Here is a 22,385-nt window from a genome sequence, read left to right on the forward strand (position 1 = left end):
ATCTATACACGCACACGCGGCTTTGAAGCAGCTACTGTCTTGTGAGCACCTTGTGGTTGCCTTCCTCGCGTCGTTCCAAGCATGAGTTACACTGGCACGCCAATGGAGTATTCCAGGGAATTGAAACCAGACCCGTCTCTTTCCCCAGATTTCCCCGCATTATTGATCTATTTCGCGGGCGGGACGGGGCGGACTGGCTTGCCGGGCAGCCGCACGGCAGACACGCATTTCAAAGCTTGTTGACTATATGAGGGCGAAATTCCGCCAGATCTCGGGGTGTAGATTATGTCCATTTTCCCGACTTCATGTAAGGGAGAAACAGAGGTTGGTTTCAAGATCCGGGGAAACTCAAGATTCATGCCATTCCTTGGTGTGTGTTGATTCGTTTCACTTGTCAAATATTCCTGTAAATTTAGGCGCTCTTTCCTTACTTATCAGGCGCAATCCAGTAGTGCAAAAGGTGTCACCGTCTGTCTCACACCCAATATTCGAAAAATTCCTCTATTGAAAGCGGAAGGTTGAAAAGAAGAAGCACATTTCAGCACTCTGATAAACACTTTCGAAGTATCAGCACTAGTTTCAAGAGAACTACTCACGAGTCGCTTGTTTAGCATCAGTGATGTTAACAAGAGCATTTTGCAAGTTTGGGTGTGCTAGCCTTACTCTTGTTCATCACAACACAAAGAGAACTATCCCTCCCGGGCCTAACGACAACACGTAGGCGTGGGAGATACTTCAATCTAGGTCGATGACAGTGTCCATTTACTCATGCGCTACGCAAAGGTAACCATACGATGATCAGGAACTTTCACTTTGGAAACTGTGCGTTTGATGATTGCAGATCCTAGACCAGCCTGATTTGCGGAGAATAGCTGTCTCAGCATCAGTGGGAAGCCTACATACCCATTTGGTTTCCCAAGGCTTCGTATACCTGCCTGGCTTTCATGGCAGGAACCAGATAGCAGTCACTTGAATTCCACTCGAAACCCCTTGCCATTCAGCGCCAGACTCTTGGTCAAAAGTCAGGCATATTGACCAGCAGCAGTAACAGATCTCAATATTCTACTGTCTGCTTGATCCTTCTTTACGAGATGTCCTCTCGTGCTGCTGGATGTGGATCCTCCCTTTATTTGCTTAATTTTTTGGCACTCAGAATGTCATCAATTGTGTTTGTGCTTCCGCGCCTGTCCGGCTTCTTCCCGGGATCCTGGGCTCCTCCCGCCCGGGCAAACCCGAATCCTCGATGTGGCTTTTCACAGCGCCGTATATAACGCCTGAACCGAGAAACAAGAGCGGTGAATCAGACACAAGACATCTTCATTTGGTAAGCAATTTCCATACTTCCCGCTTTAGCAGGCTCAAATAATTAGTGATGGCGTCGTTCCCTCAAAATAACCGAACATGGCAGATCCTCGACGCTGCGGCGAAGGGCAATTATGCTGTTGGCGCATACAACTGGTACGGATGACTCGAAAACTACGTTCGCAAAGCGATAATAATAAAAAAGCCTGGCTGATAGTTTTTCCAGTTACAACGACGATGGTGTCATATCGGTAATCCGTGCAGCCGAGGCCGTCAAGTGCCCGGCGATCATCCAGCTCTTCCCTTGGACGGTCAAGTTCCAGGGGCCTCACTTTGTCAGATACGTGGTCGACGCCGCCCACGCGGCTAGCGTGCCCATCGCGGTCCACCTGGACCACTGTATCGAGGAGGCGGATATCCGGCAAGCCCTGGAGCTGCCCTTCGACTCCATCATGGTCGACGCGTCCGTCCACGACGCCGGGGAGAACATACGCCAGGTGAAGGAGATCACAAAGATTGCGAATGCGAAAGGCATTGCCATCGAGGCCGAAATGGGACGCATCGAGGGAGGCGAGGACGGGCTGCCGAGCGTGGATCTGGATGCGGTTCTTACCCAGCCGGGGGACGCCAAGAGATTTATCGATGAGACGGGCGTGCAGTTTCTGGCGCCATCCTTTGGAAACATCCACGGCGGCTACGGCCCAAAAGGCCCAGAAGGTATTTGGCGATGTGATTTGTGAGTATTACCCGGCGGTGGGAATGCGGTGCGAGGACTCGCGTCCAAGATGCGTGGGTCTCTGACTAGGCACTGACAATCAATAGGTTGGATGAGATACACGGGCTCATACCGGATGTCCCTCTTGTTCTTCATGGAACGCATGGAGTCTCCGATGAGCTGTTCCGCAAGACGAGACAGTATGGAGTCCTGAAGGTCAACGTGAACCGCACGGTCCGGAGCGACTACACCAAGTTCGTTGCTGAAAACGCCGGAAAGCTGGAGTTGACGGTTCTCAAGGTTCGCGCGGTCGAGATTTACACGGAGTCCATCAAACGCGTCATGCAAGACGTGTTTGATTCAGCGGGAAAAGCTTGAGCATGTGACCCAAACCAATCACAAATCTAGTACTAACGTATCATTGACGCTGACTGTGAACATCATGCACATGAGCTTGTTCGCCAATTTCATGACAACGTCCAAGGGTGTGTACTACGCTTCTGCAAAAGCGGACGAATCCCACGTGTAAGTATGAACACACTACAGTACATGAATGTAGCCCCAATAGTGGCCACGAATCAATGAGTTCATTTTGTCAAAAAGTTATGTCCTGCCGCAACATCAAATAGCTTAATTAAGCGGTGTAGCAGATAGAGCCATCGCCGGCACTCCGTACGTCTCTGCCAACTCGTCAAACATTTTCTTCTCAGCATCGGCATACGGAATGCCTTGTTTTTCCCGCTCAAGGGAAAGGCGATGCTCAGGCTCGCCCGGAAACAGCACTTCCTTGAAACCCTCGGATGGTGTGACGGCGTGTACCCGCTGAACTAATGTGTCCATGCGCGACTTGAACTCCTCCGCGCCGATAAAGACATCAGGCTTGATGGCAATGAAGCAGTGGCCCACATTCTGTGGCCTTGCCTCCTTGTACTGGTCTCCGACCTGACCGCCGAACTCAGCTCCAGAAAGCACGCCTGACATGATGTCCATGAGAATCGCAATACCAGAGCCTTTAGGTCCGCCGATGGGGGCCATGGAGCCATTGAGTGCAGCCTCGGCGTCCTCAGTTGGCTTTCCATTCTCGTCGTATGCCCAGCCGAGCGGGATCTTCTCGCCTCGCCTCGCCGCCTTCCTGATCTTTCCCTTGGCAACAACCGACGGGGCCATGTCCAAGATGTATGGGATCTCGTCCTTGCTGGGCGCCCCAGCAGCAAACGGGGAAATACCGAGGAGCGTGTCCTTTCCACCGAATGGAGGCATCTGTTTGGCCGATTTTGTGAAGACGAGGGATATCATGCCGGCATCCAGGGCTTGGAGGACATAAGTCGCGGCCATGCCGAAGTGGTTCGAGTGGTTCGCAGTCACGATGCCGATGCCAAAAATCTCCGCGCGCTCAATGACACTCTCCATGGCCTTGGTTGCGACTATGAATCCGAATCCATTGTCTCCGTCCAAGTGGGCTGCCACTGGTGTCTTCTCTGTGAACTTGGGCTCTGCCTTTGCATTGACAAGACCACTATTTACGCGCTCGATGTACTGTTGAAGTCGCGCCATGCCGTGGGTGTCCTGTCACGACAATCAGCAACGGTGGAGTTACTTATCCGAGCAGACGAAAAGGCGACTTGCAACTCCTCGAGTATCGGCCTGCACCAGACAGCCAGCCATGAGACCTGCGTGGTCATCTGGCAAGCCCGATTTTATCAAAAGAGAGCGAATGCCACAGCATCGCTCTGCTTGGCAAAATAGCGACCTGCAGATGCCATTTCTGTACAGTCGTGCTGTAAGAATTCTTATAAGCTCTCTACTCTGCACCCTCCTAGCATTTTTGGATTCTTAGACGTGCTTTGGGGTTATCGATGAAGCCGGTCTCAGGCAGTCCGCTGCTTTGTTCGTAAATAATGGCTACTCAACAACATTTACGAGATGATCAATTTGAGTTATGTGACCTGATACTATCTAGACGGTCTAAATGGGACCATCAAGCCGATCGGCATATTCTCGTAGATACGATTGAGGAGTGATGTATTTGAGGGTTCTGACGTGGGGACGAGAGTCAAATCGGCATATGCCGGGCGTGCTCTACGTACAGTAGCGCGGCTACGCGACTCCACCTAAGAACACAGAGCTTTTTGGTGGGATCATAACCGGGGGAAAGCCGAGGAGTCGGCTGATGTTTTCTTCGGGCAACCTCCTACGTCGTGCCGAGCACACAACGGACCCCTCGCAAGTCCACCAAGATTTTGTGCCATGTGAGACGGCTTTACGCCTCCAATCCGACACAGACGGACGATCGCTGTGGTTCCTGCTCCAGCCGGCCGCGCAGAACCCCGTCAATGGATGCCAATACCGGCATCACTGCCGACGCAGCACCTGCTCCGCGACAGAAGCCGCAACCTGGTGGCGGTCGAAGGAAGGGCACGGCTTGTGCCCGGTGCCGCTCACAGAAGATCAAATGCGATGACGAAACACCATCGTGCTTGAATTGTGCTAAGGCTGGGCAGCCGTGCATCCGAGCGAATCTCGGGAATAACCCAGATGCCATCAGGTACGTGTCCTTCAACGTACTTGTGCCGTCTCCATCAGGAGGTCTAGAAGGATGTGCCATTGAATCCGTCTCGTTGAGCGATGCGGCCTGCTATTGAACCCGATATACAAGAACTGACCAATGGCATAGCTATATCACACAGACCGAGGCACGTCTGCGGGCGCTCGAGGAGTCGCTTCGTCGGATAGCACCCGAGGAGCTGGAGAAAGCTCCTCAGGTAACAGAGAGCTCTCGGCACGGGAGCATCCCGGGATCTTCGCATCAGGACTCCCGGTTTCAGCCCGCGAGTGCAGTCCCAGACCTGACGCAGGGCTCGGTGCGAAGCCATTCGCACTCCCACAGCCTTTCGCGAACGCAGAGTGAGAATATCGGGTCCACTGCCGCGGCCAGTCCGTCGACACAGATTGGACCAAGTGAGCCGCTTGCCCATGAGGTCGGCTTGCTCTCACTTGCCAACGCCACCGAGCCCAAATATATTGGACCATCTTCGGGCGTGTCGTTTGCGCGCCTGATCTTTGCAGCTATTCCTCAGTCTCAAGGGCTGTCGACGGCCTCCTGGAACTCGCCACAGCAAAATGTGACTGAAAGCTCGACGAGAGCCGCCTTGAAGCCGGCCCTGCCGTTGCCTCCGGACTGGACCCCAGAAGTGGACCTGCAACACTTCATCGATGCCTACTTCGAGACGTGGCAGCCGCTGTATCCATTCCTCAACGAAGATGATATTGTAGGAAGCCTTGACGTCTTGTTCACCCGACAAGCTCCCGCTGCCAACTCCCTCCAGATGCCTCAGCTGCGTGATATTGAAGCTTCTCTGTCTCCATTCCATGCGGTCCAGCTGTTCCTCGTCGTCGCGTTAGGTGCGCGCATCCTTGAGGCACGTCTCTTGTCCGAATTTGAGTCCGCTCGGTATCTGGCGACGGCCATGTCCCGACTAGACCGACTTGCGCTGCATGATAGCCTCGAGGGTCTGCAGACGATGCTCTTGTTGACCTTGTCGGGGTTTTGTTTCGAACATGGGCCTAACGCCTGGTTCCTGAGCCAGAACATCATCACGACCTGTCTTGATCTGGGCTTCCAAAGGCGATGGCAAGAGCCGCCACCACAAAACGCGTCCCCAGAGGCACTCAGCCAATATCAGGTCCGCAGAGATCTTCGACGAGCAATATTCTGGTCGGCCTACTCCATCGAGAGGAGATTGGCGGTCGTTCTTGGCCGGCCACTTACATTGCGTGATGAGGCAGTCGACGTGCAATTTCCTGGGATCGAGAGTGATACAACTGGTGAAAGTTTGACGGGGCTGGAGTCTTCTTTGAATTCAGCTAAACGGATGCGAGTTCAGACGTCACCCTACAAGGCAGCACATTACTCCTTCCGATTTGACCAGATCACGGCAGAGATCAAGCTGATGCTCTACCGCGTTGTGAATAAGCCAGATGTATTCCCGTGGCCAACAGACGTCACCGAGTGGCAAGAAAAATGTCACAAACGCTGCGACGAGCTGTTCGAGAGCCTAAGCAACGACCTAAGATGGCGATCCCGCCGGCGCAGCGCCGACGGCATCGCGCAGAGACTCGAGCTCAAGTACCACCATTGCCTGATGCTCCTGCACCGGCCCTCGCCCGCCACGCCGCGGCCGCGCGCCGAGTCGTGGCGGGCGTGCTACGACAGCGCGTCGCAGACGATCCTCATCCACTCGGACATGCACCGCTTCTCCAAGCTGCCGCACACCTGGCTGACGGCCCACACCATCTTCGTCAGCGGCATCACCTTCCTCTACTGCCTCTGGGTCAACGCCGCGGTCAAGGAGGGGACCTCGATGGACGAGTTCAACCGCATCGCTTCCGCGTGCTCGGCCCTCCTCAAGGTCCTTGGTAAGGCGTGGAGCGTGGCCGCCGACGCGGTGGAGAAGTTCGACAGGCTGGTCGCGCTGACCTCATCGTCGTGGAACTCGTGGAAGGAGGCGCAGGCGGAGCGGCGCACTGAGATCGCGGTCGGCGCTTCCCTCGTGTCGCTGGCTCAGGACGGTGCCGTGGCCGATAGCACCACTGCAGTGAACCAGGCAGACGTCTTCGACGATGTTGGAGGCTTCAGCCTGGTCGAGCCCGAGTTCTTCCTCACTGAGCTTGGGGACATGAGCTCGTGGTTTGACTTGGACTGGATTGGCGAGGGATTTAATTTTGACGACAACAGTACTGCATATCCCCCTTTATAGAGTGGAATGGAATTGTAGGCTCGCGCCTACTTCAGACATGGAGAAATCGGGATACTTTCATCACCGCTTGAGCGTATGTGTGTCTCTGAAATGGTTTCGTTGAGCTTACCCTGTGACCGACACACAGAACGTACTCACAATGAGAACGCATCCACAATATTTCAAAGCGAAATGTGAAAGTGTTACCAGGATTCTTCCCACAGTGAACATTTTTGAGTTGTTCTTTGGCACACAAATTTGCTAATGGTTCCATATTCCCAAGTCTTTCCTAGGGAATTCATATTCCGGAAGGCCTCCCTGGGCGCATGAGGCTCATGACGCATCTCATCGGCTTTACCCCGTTGGTGGGGCCAGGCCGTCCGCCGGTCGGAACCGTCGTTGACGACCGACGCGTCGCATCTCTTTCGGTTTACTCGAAAGCTTTTCACTCGCTATAGTAATTCTTTCCCTGGGAGAAAGCCAGCCTTATTGTTAAGTTCCAGGGTTGCTGTGTTATATCAAGCCCTTGACCCACCCGTTATCGACGGCATTAAGAAACCCAAGAAGCCCAACGGCTCGGGTTCGTAAGCTGTAGCCAACCCATGCCTTATTGTCTCCCTGCTGTGACTAGCTTTGTTTTATCCCTGCAGGCTATAAGGATTCCGGGGCTGATATTGCATACAATCTGGGTCAGAAGAAGAACCTCGATGTCATCACTCCAACGATTAATCCCAATCCCACCAACGATGGCGACTGGAGCTTTCCAGATACAGAAGACGGAATACTGGAAGCCATCGATAAAGGGGCGACTCACTTATGGGCCAATACCATCGTGTTTGCCTCACATCCCTTGCAGATCTCGGCATCGATAGGAAAGCACGCTGAAAGACTCCGTGTTATTGGCCAGAGCCCATTGTGCGTTGATCCATACGACAACAAGGACTGGGTGAACACCCTCCTGCGGAAATCGGGCGGTTTCACAATGCCACGCTCCTGGGACATACCCGCCGGGTCCATCCCAAACGCCGACGCCTTCAGAGAACTGCCTTTCCCCGTCGTGGCGAAGCCGATCCGCGGCCGAGGGAGCCACGGCGGCAAGGTGTGCCGGAGTCCGGAGGAGCTGGCGGCGCATGCTAAGAGTCTCGCTGACGACGACGCGGCCGTGATGCTGGAGGAGTTCCTCCAGGGCGAGGAGGCCACGGTCACGGTCATGCCACCCAACGCGGAGAAGGGATACTGGGCGCTGCCTCTGGTCTCGCGCTTCAATCATCATTACGGCATTGCGCCGTATAATGGCACCGTCGCTGTCACGGCCAACTCCAGGGTCGTGCCTGATTGTGACAAGGACCCGATATGTGCCCAGTCCGTCACCCTTTGCCTCTCCAGGCCGACCAGCCCTTTTGAACCTTGTTTTACTGACGAATCAACGTGACAGGGTGCTGAGAGAGTCGGAGCGAGCCGCCGAGCTCCTCGGCGTGACCGCTCCAATCCGCATCGACGTGAGACGCTACAGAGATTCTCCCGATTCGAGCTTCGCCCTCTTCGATGTGAATATGAAACCGGTATGTTACCATTACCAATGCGACGGATTTTGAGACCGGCCTCGGTATCGACCACGCTTGCATTGTATTGCCCAGCGTGTATGGCACCAACAACTCAATTCTTATCGATGCCCTATGCAAGTTCAATGGTTCATACCGCGGTGTGGCCGTCATTGACCCGGATAGTATTGCCAACGCGACTCTTGCCATGTTTCAAGAGGCTGGCGTTCGGGGCTGTAAGTAGACCGCGTGTCTTGAGTCGCTTTTACTACACCCATTGTCACAGAATTCCTATATGCTTATTCAGGCCTACATCCAGCCGCACAGAAATTTTCTTGGCACGATTGAAGTAGTCAAAAGATACGTTCTTCCAGCAACTAACAAGACATTTTAGTGCGAGTGAACCTTGATAGTCAAAACAGCACAGAGGTTTCCGAGATTGTTCACAAGAATACAGTCGTGGCGAAACAGATGGACTGGGTTGTGCAGCTTTACACGCCGCTTTCCTCCCTGGTGTACCTGCACGACTACATTATTGACTCCGGCGTCACCTTCGCCTTCGACCACTTCGGGCACACCCTGGTCGGGTCCAAGACCAACGTGAGCATGAACACATATGATCCATACCGAACACCAGGCTTCCGGGAGTTGATCGACCTCGTCCAGAATAAAATCATGTTCGTCAAGATCTCAGGGCCTTACAGGGACTCTAACCAGGCGCCGCTCTACGAGGACATGCGCGCTGTGGCTGAGACTCTCATAAATGCCGGTCCGGACATGGTTGTGTATGGGAGTGACTGGCCGCACACCAAGAGCAAGGAGGGCAATGACCCGATTGGGGGACGCCTGAAAGAGCAGGACTTCCAGGTTATCAACGATGCTGCCCTGGTCGAGATCACGAAGGACCGGGCTGGGAGTGATGCTCAGATTCAGAGGCTCTTTGTGGACAACCCCAGGCGCCTTTGGCAGTGGTACGAAGACTCGTAGATAAGGTGAGACCGTGGATGGTTTCCATCTCAGAAGCCTCTCACTTCTTCTGGGCCTTAGGTAAAAGGACTGATTTCCTGGGGATTTTTGATTCAAATGCAGTTGGCTTTGGCCTAACCTGAAAATGATGCCACCATCAAAACATGGCGCCCGCGCAATGGTTTGCTTAGATGCAAATGGGCAGTGTGGAATCTAAAAAGAGTAGATATTGGATGTTCTTGAAAGGTCACGTTGGAGCTGCCAAGATTTGAAATGGCAATGTGCCAAGTAAAGGCTGCCTTTCGTTTGGGTGCCAGAAGTTGGCCAGAGAATCTCTAGGTGTGCTGGGTAAGGAAACGGGATTGGGGCCCCAGCCCCTCCCGTTTGGTGGTGACTCTGGCTGGGTTAGGGTCTTGACCTCGCGCCTCATGGCTTCCAATAAGCTTGCCAATGGAGCTTTTTCGATGGGTGTTGGAGCTTCCAACCGATTCCATCAATCCACCAAATGCAAACACGGCAGAAGGAACACACCGCAACGCGACGTGCCTGATCCCGATCTCATTGAACCAGTTCAAATCAAGCAAGGTTTCTCATATCGACGCGATCGATTCGCGACAGTCACAATGGCTTCTCAACAGCCACTCTCCTCGTCGCAGCAGCCGGCTGACGTCTACGGCGGTGGTGGGTGACCTTTGCGCATGGCGCAATCCCCGCTGTTCCATTCAACCGCCTAACAATGACATTGCTGCATCACAGATGAGATCTCTGCCCTCGTGCTCGACCCCGGCTACTGCCACACACGCGCCGGCTTTGCGGGCGAGGATGTCCCCAAGTGCGTCCTGCCATCCTTCTACAGCCGCATCAACGGGAAGCTGCAGTACGGCGACGAGTGCATACGCCCCCGCGAGGGCCTGGAGCTCCAGAACTACATGAATACGAAGTCGGAAGTGGAGAACTGGGATATCGCACCTTACCTCTGGGAGAACATGCTCGTCCACCGACTGAACCCGACGCAACCAACACCGGCTTCGAAGAACGGTCTGAACGATGGGAACAAGGATGGCGAAGGCGATGTCGCGATGGGAGAAATTGAAAACCAGGAACTGCAGGAGAAGGCGCTGTACGAGAATCCGATCCTGCTAACGGAACCGGCGACCAACCCAGCTAAGAAGCGGGAGACGTCTATGCAGGTTCTGTTCGACACCTTTGGGACACCAGCCGCGTGGCTTAGTAGGACGCCCGTTCTTTCAGCCTTCGCGGCAGGGAAGGCAACGGCTCTGGTGATCGAAGTTGGTGGAGCGAACACCTCTGTCACGGCAGTGCATGATGGTATGGCATTGAAGAAGTCGGCTGTTCAGTCTTCCGCAGGTGGCCTATGGCTGTCCCAGCAGATCCGTACTATGTGGGAGACCAACGAGCCGAAGATCGACACTGTTCCCACATTCATGATTGAGAACAAGACCCAGGTGGATGCTCAGCAACCGCCGAACGCGAGGCTCAAGAACTTCCCCTTCCCGATCCACGACTCTTTCCGCCGCTACGAGGAGGAACGACTGTTGAATGAGTTCAAGGAGTCTGTGGTCGAGGTGTGGAAGGGCCCCGGGCGCTACACTACCCCCGGAAACGAGGACTTCATCAAGTCGCAACCAGGACGTGTGTTTGAGATGCCCGACGGCTACAACCAGATGTGGCGCGAGCAGCGGTTCAAGGTCGCGGAGGGCATGTGGGACGAGACAGCGGCGTACCACATTACGGACGAGCAATACCGCCTTGCCAAGAGCCAGACGTTACCTGGACTGATCAAGCAGAGCCTGGATCTGGTGGATGTGGACTTGAGGCCTCACCTCCTAGGCAACATAGTTGTGACCGGGGCCACAAGCCTATTGAATGGGTTCAACGACAGGTTGAACAACGAGCTCAACCAAATGTACCCTGGCATGAAGATCAAGCTGCACGCGGCAGGGCTGACGAGCGAGCGCCGTTTCGGTGCCTGGGTCGGTGGAAGCATCCTGGGCAGCCTTGGAAGTTTCCACCAGATGTGGATCTCACGTAAGGAGTGGGAGGAGATCGGGCCTAGTGTCGTTGAGAAGCGCTGCAAGTAGTGCATCTTCCATACGTGGCGAAAAAAGCGGTTGGTGCGAGGGTTTTGCTGTCAAATTTGGGAATGCGCGGCGGTCCAGAATGGATGGGCGTCTGGAGTTGGCAGATGGTCTGCTGGCCGGTGGCAGGATCAAAAGCTGGGTAGGGCAGCTTTTCGGAAAGCTAGCTGCTTGTACAAAAAAATCAAACATTAATCTAAATCTACTGTCGGCGGTTACTTTTCACCATCCGTTCCACCTTTGCCATACGTCTACCACCTCGTCCTCCTTCCCTGTTCTCCTGCTGTCAACCACCAGATAGTGATCGTACCCAGCACCAGCGATACACGCGTGATTCGGCCAGATCCTCACCCTCTGTCCAAACTTCAGCGGCACCTCGGCCTCCCTCGCCCCTTTCCACGCGAGAATGCCGTGCTCCTGGCTGATCTTGCCAACCTGCCAGCCCCGATGCACCGCAGGGAAGTCCCTAGGAGCCGGGTCCGACTTCTCGAGCCCCGCCTCCCCCCAAGGGGCCACGACCCCCCAGCCGGCGTAGTGGCCCTCGCCGTCCTCCTTGCAGGGCTCGCGCCCGAGGGCCAGCGAGCCGGCGTTGACGAGCGCCTCAGTGGACCCGCCCTGCCCGCGGCCCTCGTACAGGGACGCCACCTCCGCCACGATCGTGATGGCGATGTCGCCGCTGCTCAGCAGCGAGCCGTCGCGGGCGTGGGTCGCGAGCTGCTGCAGGTCCAGGGCCGGGTAGACTCCCGCGTGGACCTCGAGGCCGAGGCCGTCGCCCTTGAGCGCGGTGATCAGGGACGACAAGTTGGCCACGCGAGCCCCGGCTTCCTTGTTGCTGCCGCTCCCTGCTCCTCCTGCTCCTCCTGTGGTGAGGTCTGGGTGCTGCAGCGCCGTCGCCGTCGGCGTGGCGCCGACGGACAGCACGAGTTGGTGGCTGGGGCTCTGGGCGCGGATATCCTTTGCCACGTTGCTCAAGGTCACGAACTCGTCCGTCAGGTACATCAGTGCGTCCCAGTCCTTGCGGGTGTAATATGACTGCCCCGCGTGGGCGTACAGCCCGTGGACGACGCAGGAGCCTTCCGCCTCGGATGAGAGGATCGCCTTGAGGAGGGACTGGTAGGTCGGAGTGCCAGGGATGGTGCCCGCGCGGTTGTATTTGACGTCGATCTTGAGGAAAACGAGCGGCTTGTTACCCCCGGACTGGGACTTGAGGGTGGCCAGGAGCGGGACCTGGTCTGGGTTGTCGATCATGACGGAGACTGAGTCGGGTCCCAAGTCCTTGGAGATGGCGGCGAGGCGGGAGACCGCGGATGGGTACAGGGGGAACGCGTAGAGAACCTCCGAGGAGTTAGGCCGACGAGTTCACATACAGAGAGTTCTTTCTGTGGTGGATACTCACGTTTACCTTACGCCCCTTGTTCTGAAAATCCTTCAACACGGAGGCGATATTCTCTGCCTCAAGAACGGTCGAGACGATAATATTGGCAGGCGTGTTGGAGTTCTCGCCGACTTGAAGCCTTGTGAGCTCCTCCGTCTGTGCAGGAACCGGTCAGCCGTTCTGGTGTTCGAGAGGAGCTCACCCAGCCACAGTCAATGTCGAGAAGGATGGCATAAGCGACTGACCTTGTGAGTCTTGATATGAGCTCGCCATCCAATGCCGTTCTTGTCGGCGGCGTCAATCATCCGCTGGCAGTTGACCTCGAGCTTGGCGAGGTCAAGGACAATGCTCGGGGTCGGAACCTCGTGGAGGGTCTTCCCCACAAAGCGCTCTTGGAGAGCGGTCTTGGACGGGGGTGCCGACATGACGAGATGTTCACGCGAGTGAATAACTGCCTACTGACTCCAGTTAGTATCTTGTTCTGCTGAACGGGGTGGAAGATGGTCATCTACCGGTAACTGGGCTCGCTGAGGCTGAATGACTCAAAGCTTCAAGGAAATCCTCTACTTCCACGGGACGGATAATTGTCTAGGACTTGCGGTGCCGATATTGTTGTAGTGTTGTTGATGCACGTGCGAGGAGTTGCTCACGAGCATGAAGGGCCATTCGATGCCGGAAGGTCTTTTGCAAGTCAGTCCCAGGACGACGATATCGGCCTCGGGAGTCATCTCCACATGATAAGCGCGTATTAGACCGATGCTGAGGCGGCAACAGACGGGCAATGACAATTCCGCATCACGTCACAGAATGTTGGTGTTGCTGACAGGCCAATGCGTTCCATTCCTCCATTTGTTTGAGTCCACAAAACACCGGTACGGACATAGGTAGTTCATGAAGGTGGCAGGTGCCTTAGATTTTACGTTTTGCAGGTGTCCAACACTATCGCAGCCGGCCGCTCACCTACCTGGGTACAAGCCATCTATGTCTGGAATTATTTATGAGTGCACGGAAACATTGCGTCTTCTGCTTATGGTGCTTTAGGAAGTTGATGTCCCTGCCGAGCCATCTGCAGCGAGGTCGGTCTGGGTGACTTTGGCGGACTTGTGTTTGTCCGATGACAGCCATGTTAGCAAATTCTGAGGCACGATGACACCGGCCTCCGTACTGCGGCATTCAGCGGCTGAGTGAAGGGCAACAAGAAGCCACTCAGTCTGTTGAGACAGCCCCCAGAATAGCCGCGCTCTTGATCCCACAGGGCCGAGTGCGATGTTCGCTTTCAGTTGTGAGCACGCTCATCTTTAATAACCACGTCCGGCGCATATCCTTTTGTGCGATGAGTGACGCGCGTTTCCAGAGTGGAGGATACCGGTACTGCTAATCAAGGATCGCAGGGCCGTAAATCCAAGTCACTCGGACAGACTAGAGAAACGTTTGTTTGCAGCAGCAGCAGCCGAGATCTGCCTCGCTCATTCCCCATGTTTTCAAGATGCAGGGTGAGGGAAACAGAGCCGCCGACTCTAGTGTGCTAACGGACCTCTTGGCGTGGATGGCCCGTGCACCTCCACGTCGCTCCACTCTCGGTACGTACCCACTCATTTTAGCTCCTTGCTCCTCAATCAAATGCGGCTCTCTCGCACCGGCGGAGGCACCTGCATCTCAGGTGTCACGCTGGGCCGACTACAACTTCCCCCAAGGTTCCCACTTTGGCCGCGAGCGAAGGAAGTGCAGCCAACTTTGCAACATTCTTTCCCTTCACACGACGCAAACTTCGCCTCAGCGACAAACGGCGAGCGACGAGCGACGAGCGGCGAGCGACGGAACAGCTTCCTCGTCGAATCCCCCACGTCGCAGCCCCCTTCTTCCCGATACGCCCGAATCGAAAACCAAACTCGGCTCGAGGCGATCCGACCGCGACATTCACTCTTTCGCTGCGCGCAACATCCATCAACTCTTTTCGTCGGCGACTTCACTGCTTCGACCCACTGGCATGACCTGAGCCTCTGCCGCGACGCGCGACGCGACGTTGCGAGGTGTTGTTGGAGGCCGCCGCAGCACCGTCAACATACCTGAGCCCCTCACTTTCACGCCACCCCGGCTTGTTCGTCCCGACCTGCCCACAGATCTCCACCATGGCGACCGACGACGAGGTTAAGCGCGAGTCTGCTTCGCCCCTGGCAGATGAGATCGACTGGGCGACACAGGAGAAGGACGACGAGAACGCAATAAGGAGTTTGTTCGCCGCTGATCCCGCCCAAGCCCAACAAGACTTTTCCCTCGAAGGACCTATCGATCAGACGAACAAAGCCGACGATGCGCTCGACTTTGAAGATATCAGTGACGATGATCTTCCCGATGAGGAGGAAGCTGTCAACGGCGGCTCCGAGCAACCCCCTGCCCTCACCAGCGATGGCGGTACCAGCAACGATAACGACGATGACCTGTTTGGCGATGGCCGGGAATCCTCGCCCTTAGTCGGCGAGCCCGCCCTGTCACCAGGAGCTGCGATCGCGGACGCTGACCAGCAGGACATTGAGATGACCGGCGGGGACGACCTGGCCGATCTGCGGGCTCTCAACTTCGACCCCGAGCCTAGCTACCCTATGGCCAACCAGGATCCTTCCATTCCCGCCGCCCCCGAGAACGTGCTCGACCTCTTGAAGCAGACCTTCCCGGACTTCGAGAGAGGCAAGATTCTCAACTTCAACGAGCTCTTCCCCCCGAGGAAGGCCAACTGGGTCGACAAGAAACCTCCCAGGAACCCCAAACCTCTCATACCTACAAAGCTCAGTTTGGATCTCGACGTCGATCAAGAGAAGCAGTTTAGGGTCCCCGGGCCCGCCTCGCAGACGACCCTTCAAAAGATACAGACTGCCGAGAAGAACGGATTGATTTCCTTGCTTGTTCCGGAGCCTGTTGACCCCATCGAGCTTGAGATATTCAAAGCGGATGACCCAGATTCTGAGATAGAGCTTGTCGGCGGTTTCACTTTGCGTGATATCGAGACAGTCTGCGAGGACTGGGATGACATTATTGATCCTCCTATCCTACGGCTCGGTCACGATTCGCCTGGGCCTGCTGTTGCTGAAGAAGACGATGATTGGTTCCTGGAGATGGGTATCGACCGCCCTGCTCCTAAGAGACGCAAGGTCACTCATCTTCCTGGTCTCCCTGAGATCTCTCGATTCGTAGCCCCGTCGTTTGACAACTTCGAGGAGGCGACGGCAAGAAGCGCGAAGCGTGTGCGCCTGGACATGAATGATCCATATCTTCTGATCGACGATATGGAGACAGAGCGGCCTGCAAAGCGACCCAAGACGAACCAGAAGATGAAGCGAATGGCTGACGGCAAGATGGCCCAAGACATCACTCAGCGGTTCAACGTGTCGAATGACGATGCGTACGAGGCTCTCAAGGAGAACGTGCGGGACAAGGTCAGGGCGACACTGGGTGGGATTCAAGTCGAGCACAGCACTCCAGCTCGCAAGCTCCTATGGCCATACTATCAGGTCAAACTCGGCGATCCGAGTGCATTTAGCTATCACCGACCCCCATTCCGGGTACTCAAACAGATCGGCAGGTCGCTGGGCTGGATCAAGCCGCGGTGGTTCAAGCGGAGAGAGTTTAAGAACCAAAGGGTGGGCGACATTTACAAGGAGTCGAGAGACGTGAGTCTCAACGATAACTCGACTGCTGTGCTCTTCGAATACTGCGAAGAAATCCCGACCGTCTTGTCAAATTTCGGCATGGGCAACAAAGTCGTCAACTATTTCCGCGTCAACCATGATGCAGAGGAGAAACCGGCTGAAAAGCCATCCATTGGCGAGACCAAGGTCCTGCTGCCCGAAGATCGGTCTCCGTTCGCCAATTTTGGAGATGTCAACAAGGGGGAGACAGTGCCCACCTTACAAAACCAGATGTACCGAGCGCCGATCTTCAAGCATGAGCCCAGAAAGACCGACTTTCTCATCGGGCGTATCACAAATGCGAAGGAAGGCAGTCAATACTACATGCGCAGGATCGATCATCTGTACATTGTCGGCCAGAACTTCCCATCCGTCGAGGTACCCGGCCCTCATAGTCGGAAAGTCACCAACACAAGCAAGAATCGTCTCAAGATGCTGTCATACCGTTTGATAATGAAGAAGGGTCATGTGGCTCTCAATGATATCACAACCCACGTCAAGGACTCGAACGATGCACAAAATCGACAAAAATTGAAAGAGTTCCTGTCATTCAACAAAGAGGCCAGGCACTGGACTCTGAAAGACGGAGAGAGACTCATGGACCCGGAGACGATCAACTCGATGGTGCAACCCGAGGATGTGTGCCTTATGGATGCCATGCAAGTCGGAACATACGAAGTTGAGAAGTCTGGGTTTGCCGTTGATGCGCTGAATCCTGACAAGGAAGCTGGCGAGGGCGAAAGCTTAGCCGTGCACTTGACACCATGGAACACATCGAAAGCCTTCATCGACGCTACGACTGGAAAAGCAATGCTGAAACTTCGCGGCGAGGGCGACCCGACAGGCAGAGGTCTCGGTTTCAGTTTTATCAGAACTTCGATGAAAGGTGGTTTCCTCAATGTCTATCATGAGCAAGGCCCGCAGTCTACGTCGGCAGATGCCCTCGAGCGAGAGCGCAAAGCCAACGGCGGACATTCATACAATGTGAAGAAGCAGAATGATGCCTACGCCGAAGTTATCGCGGACATCTGGGGCAAGCAGAAGGAGACGCTGAGCGAGGCAGCCGTCCACGACGATGCGGATGTCCAGCCCCAGGATGACGAGGATGACCGCTTGTACGCCCAGCCGCAAGTCGCTGCTACTCCCCGCTTCGACGAGGGCGTAAGCCAGGTCAGCCGCAGCGCCATTAGTGCTCGCAACGCGAAGCGGAAGCTGCGGATCGTCAGGACGGTCAAGGCCCCTGACGGCACGGAAAAGCAGGTGGAAGAGATCATCGAGGATGCTGGTGTCATCGCGCAGTACACCAAGGCCAGGAGGGAACTGGAAGAGGCTGACATCGATGTCTACAACATCCAGTGGACCGGCGACGAGGAGAGAGACCGAGTGATCAGGAGCAAGCTTGAGCAGGAGGAGCTACGCCTCAAGAAGAACAGGGAGCGCCGGCAGCAGCGGGAGAAGCAGAAGGGTGGCGCCCGAGCTAGCCTCTCCGGCGCCAGCGGAGCCGCGAGCGCCGGGGGCGGGGGCGCCGGCGGGGGCGGGGGCGGCTCGGGCCTGTCGCCGGAGCCCTCGATCGAGAAGAGCGGAACCACGCGCAAGTGTGCCAACTGCGGCCAGGTCGGGCACATCAAGACGAACAAGAAGCTTTGTCCGATGCTCAACGGCACCATGGCCAACAAGGTCGGCGGTGACGACACGACGGGTACGTATGGTGAGGCTTGAAAAAGTTCAAGGGGAGAGGTGGGGTGAGGGGGATGAGGAAAACACTGCAAAGCAGAATCCTGCGGTTTCCCGCCTCGCGTGTGTGTTTATGTTTAGAAACATGCAGTTTCTGGGAGTTGACATGCGGGGGATGGGATGGCGGGGACAAAGGGGGTGGTGTTACATCCAAGTTGAGATTAATGCTATACTTACACCCACCTCTCTCGCTTTTATCTGTGAAGTGAGTGCAACTGTGGTGCAATGTGTGAGAGACGCCTTCGTGGTGGTGATCGTGACGATGATTCGTCCAGCTGGCGCGGCGGGTAGTGGGCGAGTGGGCGTGGGTGTGGCCATGGTTTCAGTGGTGTGGTGGTGGTGTGCTTAGGGGGAGATGAGGCAGGCCACCTGGACCACCACCCTACCTGCGGTTCTCCGGAATCCTGTAGGTTGACGTGTGTGTATGTGTCTTAGTGAGTGTGAACCTTCTTTGGGATAAACCGACTTCCATCCTGTGGGGTGAAGTCCGTACACTGCAGGAAGATCGGCGAAAACACCGTGAAGCATACAGTGCAAGCTTCCGTGCCTGCACTAGTTTTCTTCATGATTATCTGCGCGCTTCAGCGCCAAGTAGGTCTGTCTGTAAGGTCCCTGCGAGGGGACGACGGCCGCGTAACTTTAATGTCCTGCTCGCAGCGGCGGCCCAGAGATGGAGAGAACACCTGCTGGTGCAGTGAGGAGAGAAGCGGCACAGGCATGGACGTTGCTGCGCGTGTGTGCGCTTGTGCGCGGCCCACGGTGCCGCCAGGCGTATTACGTGAGTGATCGGCTGGTCGCCTCGCCTGCGCAGGTCAGGAGTGATGGGCTGTAAGACGGGCCCTGGCAGGATAGTTTTAGTTCAAATTTTGCGCATCCTCTGCCCGCGTCCGCGAACCACCGACAACTGGGTCTGCGCGTTCCGCGGGCCAGACGATGGGCCGGGCCAGCTGGGAGGGGAGGGAGGAAGGAAGGATGGGTAGGCGGATGGGTGGATGGATGGATGAATGAATGGGGTGCGGCTCAGCCCTACTGGTTTGTTTCGAAACATCGGCGGCGTAGTGTGTATGACGGAGCATGTGTTGATCTATGGAGGGTGGTTGGGTGGGGGGGAAGGGAACACAGGCACAACAGGCACAGCACGCCTGGCCAGAGGGGAGGTCGGGTGCACGTGGTGCGGAGGCGAGATACAGAGTCCGACGAGGCTGTACCTCAGCCCACTTCCTGCCTGTGCCGCTGTTTCATATCAAAATGAGACAGAGGCTTCATGCTCTTGCTGGATACGTGTATTCGTTGCGGGCGAGATGCCCAAGAGGCTGCAAGCGGGGTGGAGAAGACAAGATGCTTGCTCTTCAGTCGTACGGTGTGCGCGCCCAGAGATAACCATCCGAAGTTGCGTGCCTCCAAATAGAATGGCTTGGCTGGTTTGGCATGGCTGTTGCGTTCATCGCGCGGTGATCTGATCTATCACTGACTCGGTTCAGATGTCGCTGGTAGAGAGAGACCAGACAGCAATGCACAGAGAGCGCCACCTCCCAGGCCCGGAATATCAGCTGAACGGTCGTCGCACAGACCGATGGCATATAGGGCTGCAGGGTTGCAGGTAACCGAGGGGGCAGGCCAGCATAGAAAATGGCAGGCTATCAATTCAGGCTACGATCAAGTTTCGAAAGCCAGATTTGAGCGACACGGGCTCGAGGTGGGCTCCAGCCCCCCTTCTCCTGTCAGTGAGCATGTAATTAATGCGTCTGATATTGGGGTACTGGCGAGCATCACCTTGAGGAAAGTGGTGCGGGCCAAAATAATCACCCGTACACTTAGCCAGCTAGTGTGTTCGATTGCCGCCGCTATCCCGTGCGAGGACCGTCCCTAGGTGAGAACCCCCTAGGTTCTCGGTATTGGTGGTGTCGTCCACCATGTTCGAGTCCACCATGTTCGAGTCCAATTTGATCCTTCCTCAGCGAAGGATCGCAACCCTCAATTCGACAAGTGCGACGCACCATGGTGCCGGCGTAGCTCTGTAAGTGGACGCAAACTCGGAGGAACGGGTGGGATTGGAGCAGTAAGCCGGTGGGGTAGGACGGACCGGAGAGTCTCGAGGGCCTCGAGCACCCGTCGGTCGCGAGCCCTCCACGAGATCATAGGCGAGTGCCCCGAGTTTGTCTCCGTGCCAGCACGCCAGCAGCGTCAAACTCGGAAGTTTTTGATCTCCTGATGCCCTTGCATGGTGTGTCGTGTGGCTGGCGAAACGGGCCCGTCATTGGGGAAGGAGGCTGAAGATGGACTTCTAAAAATATCTATTTTTCACTGATAGCCGCCGGGCGCTTAGCTAGCGACCCCACTCCCGTGCAGAATGCACGCAAGATTTTGAGGAGCCAAGAGGCAGGGGTGCGCAAGGGGTGGGTGGGGGTTGATAGGTCCGAGCTTGGGTGGTTCCGTAGGATCACCCGTCGTGCCGTGGATGCGCAGTGGGCCATCGGTGATGGCTTTCGTGTCGTCGTTGATATCCTAATGCATTAGTTGGTGCTTTTGGCAGGTAGCGCATCGTTATTCGTCGCGACAAATCTGGTCGGTCGTGCCGTGGAACGCTCGCATCGCTGCATCACGACGACTCGGGAACCCTGTCCCAACTAGCTTGTTGGGTTCGACGGGGCCGGGATGGTGGTTTGAGGTCTGACTCGATGACAGCTCCGACAGTGTCGACGTGCGAGGGTGAAACCTTCTAAAGCTTCCCCTTGCTCCTCGACGGCTCTCGAGAAAGTCCGTAGCCGGCATTGCGGCGCGAGAGACATATGTGCGACTCGAGAAAGAGCCTCAGAGCCTCAAGAGATCGCGCAGTACAGTCAAAGTTATTTCGGGCCGTGGGTAAGACATATGTAGCACGATGCCGGAGGCGGAGGCAGAAAAGGCATAGGCACGGCACGAAGCTATCGGCCAAGGCTTGCCCTACCCGGGGATGAATCTCCATAGCCCGCTTAGATTTCGCAAATCTGACGAGATTCAGGGCAGCACTCACAGCCCCAATTTTGGATCATTGTGCAGATGATCAGGCGTGCGTGCGGGTGGGGAGCTGCACGGAGTCAGACGCCATTGACCAGTGGGTGCCAAGCTTACACACCTCGCGGAATTGGCCTCTGTACCACGTACCGTAAGGCGAGGCTGCCCTGACCTGCGTGTTCACCCCATCCGCCGGACCACAACAAGCAGCTCCATGACCTGCCCCTGCCCCGGTCACACGGTCGCCCAAAGAAGGTCGGATGTCGTCCAGAGTCGCTAATGAGACGTGGTTCCTGCATATTGATGCCCTTGCGTTGCATTTAATATCGGCGAAGAGCGAGCAGACTGCTCAAGCGGACCGACAGGGGCTTTTGGCTTGCAGAGGCGAGGATGCAGTCACGACCACGTGCAGAAAGGATAGCGTAGTCTATAATAAATCTTGCGTTGCGTTCCCTGGATTGCTCATGGCATCTGCTTATTGGATTCTGCAACGTGGCCAGCACTATGTAGTCTACCTGACCGCAGATCAGCCTAAGTCAGCTCAGGGCGAGACCCGTGGATGGGAAACGAGTCGTTGCGCGCCTGGAGCACGTACGATGCATTGACGCCCGTTGTGAATCTGTGGGGGCGTCCTCTGCAAGGCTGTGACAAGGGCAGGTACTGTACTACTCAGCAATCTCACGGACTTCTTGGCCACCGCATATGGGGTCGTGTCGCGGCAGATTGCTGTCGAGCTCGGGCTCGTAGGGCTGTCTGGCAGGGGCACAGGCGCAGACGCCGACAGACGCGAGCGCGGGCGCGGGCCAGGGCGCTGCAAAAGCGTAGTCTACACAGTATAGGTCTAGGTATATAGCGACTGCTGGTTGGCCACGTGCAGTTGCATTGTCGAGGGCGGGCCTCTGACGATCAGAGTTTCGATATGCCAAGAGCCTTGCAACCGGGAGTGTCACGGATCCGGATGGGGCAGCCGTCCCAATTGGCAGATAGCGGCGTTGCCGTGAGGCCATTTCAGTTGCGAAGGAATGGATAAGTGTATCTAACGCGACGGGTGTGTTAATCATCTTGAAACTAAAGTCGTTGTAAAGATGCAGTGAGATGACAACTAATAGTGTTGCAGCGGTCATCAGTGGTGACAAAACGGGTTGGTGATACGATGCTCGGTACTCGGGAGGCTACTGGGAGGCTAACAGGCGACGGGGCTTCACCTTCTGCATGGATTGACGATGGCGTCGTCGCTGGG

At 55.9% G+C, this 22,385-nt stretch overlaps 6 protein-coding genes across 6 annotated transcripts; 4 read left to right on the plus strand and 2 right to left on the minus strand.

Annotated features, from left to right (window-relative positions):
• Positions 1-1,372: 1,372 nt before the first annotated feature.
• Positions 1,373-2,395, plus strand: INS49_002635 (uncharacterized protein; the record flags this gene model as incomplete). The annotated part of the gene is made up of 3 exons (XM_043163442.1): positions 1,373-1,458; positions 1,529-2,038; positions 2,125-2,395. The coding sequence occupies 3 exons, from the start codon at positions 1,373-1,375 to the stop codon at positions 2,393-2,395; spliced, it is 867 nt and encodes a 288-aa protein (XP_043031948.1).
• A 252-nt stretch (positions 2,396-2,647) lies between these two features.
• INS49_002636 (uncharacterized protein) lies at positions 2,648-3,571 on the minus strand (the record flags this gene model as incomplete). The annotated part of the gene is made up of 1 exon (XM_043163443.1): positions 2,648-3,571. The coding sequence occupies one exon, from the start codon at positions 3,569-3,571 to the stop codon at positions 2,648-2,650; it is 924 nt and encodes a 307-aa protein (XP_043031949.1).
• A 779-nt stretch (positions 3,572-4,350) lies between these two features.
• On the plus strand, positions 4,351-9,281 carry INS49_002637 (uncharacterized protein; the record flags this gene model as incomplete). The annotated part of the gene is made up of 7 exons (XM_043163444.1): positions 4,351-4,562; positions 4,692-4,779; positions 4,921-6,751; positions 7,404-8,115; positions 8,189-8,315; positions 8,437-8,530; positions 8,689-9,281. The coding sequence occupies 7 exons, from the start codon at positions 4,351-4,353 to the stop codon at positions 9,279-9,281; spliced, it is 3,657 nt and encodes a 1,218-aa protein (XP_043031950.1).
• A 602-nt stretch (positions 9,282-9,883) lies between these two features.
• INS49_002638 (uncharacterized protein) lies at positions 9,884-11,362 on the plus strand (the record flags this gene model as incomplete). The annotated part of the gene is made up of 2 exons (XM_043163445.1): positions 9,884-9,941; positions 10,017-11,362. 2 exons carry the CDS (start codon positions 9,884-9,886, stop codon positions 11,360-11,362), a joined length of 1,404 nt encoding a protein of 467 aa, XP_043031951.1.
• A 219-nt stretch (positions 11,363-11,581) lies between these two features.
• Positions 11,582-13,159, minus strand: INS49_002639 (uncharacterized protein; the record flags this gene model as incomplete). The annotated part of the gene is made up of 3 exons (XM_043163446.1): positions 11,582-12,694; positions 12,756-12,890; positions 12,980-13,159. 3 exons carry the CDS (start codon positions 13,157-13,159, stop codon positions 11,582-11,584), a joined length of 1,428 nt encoding a protein of 475 aa, XP_043031952.1.
• Positions 13,160-14,863: 1,704 nt separating this feature from the next.
• Positions 14,864-18,136, plus strand: INS49_002640 (uncharacterized protein; the record flags this gene model as incomplete). Its single annotated transcript, XM_043163447.1, has 1 exon — positions 14,864-18,136. The coding sequence occupies one exon, from the start codon at positions 14,864-14,866 to the stop codon at positions 18,134-18,136; it is 3,273 nt and encodes a 1,090-aa protein (XP_043031953.1).
• Positions 18,137-22,385: the final 4,249 nt, after the last annotated feature.

This window comes from Diaporthe citri (genome assembly GCF_014595645.1).
Source record: "Diaporthe citri strain NFHF-8-4 chromosome Unknown scaffold_1, whole genome shotgun sequence".
Classification (NCBI taxonomy): Eukaryota; Fungi; Ascomycota; class Sordariomycetes; order Diaporthales; family Diaporthaceae; genus Diaporthe; species Diaporthe citri.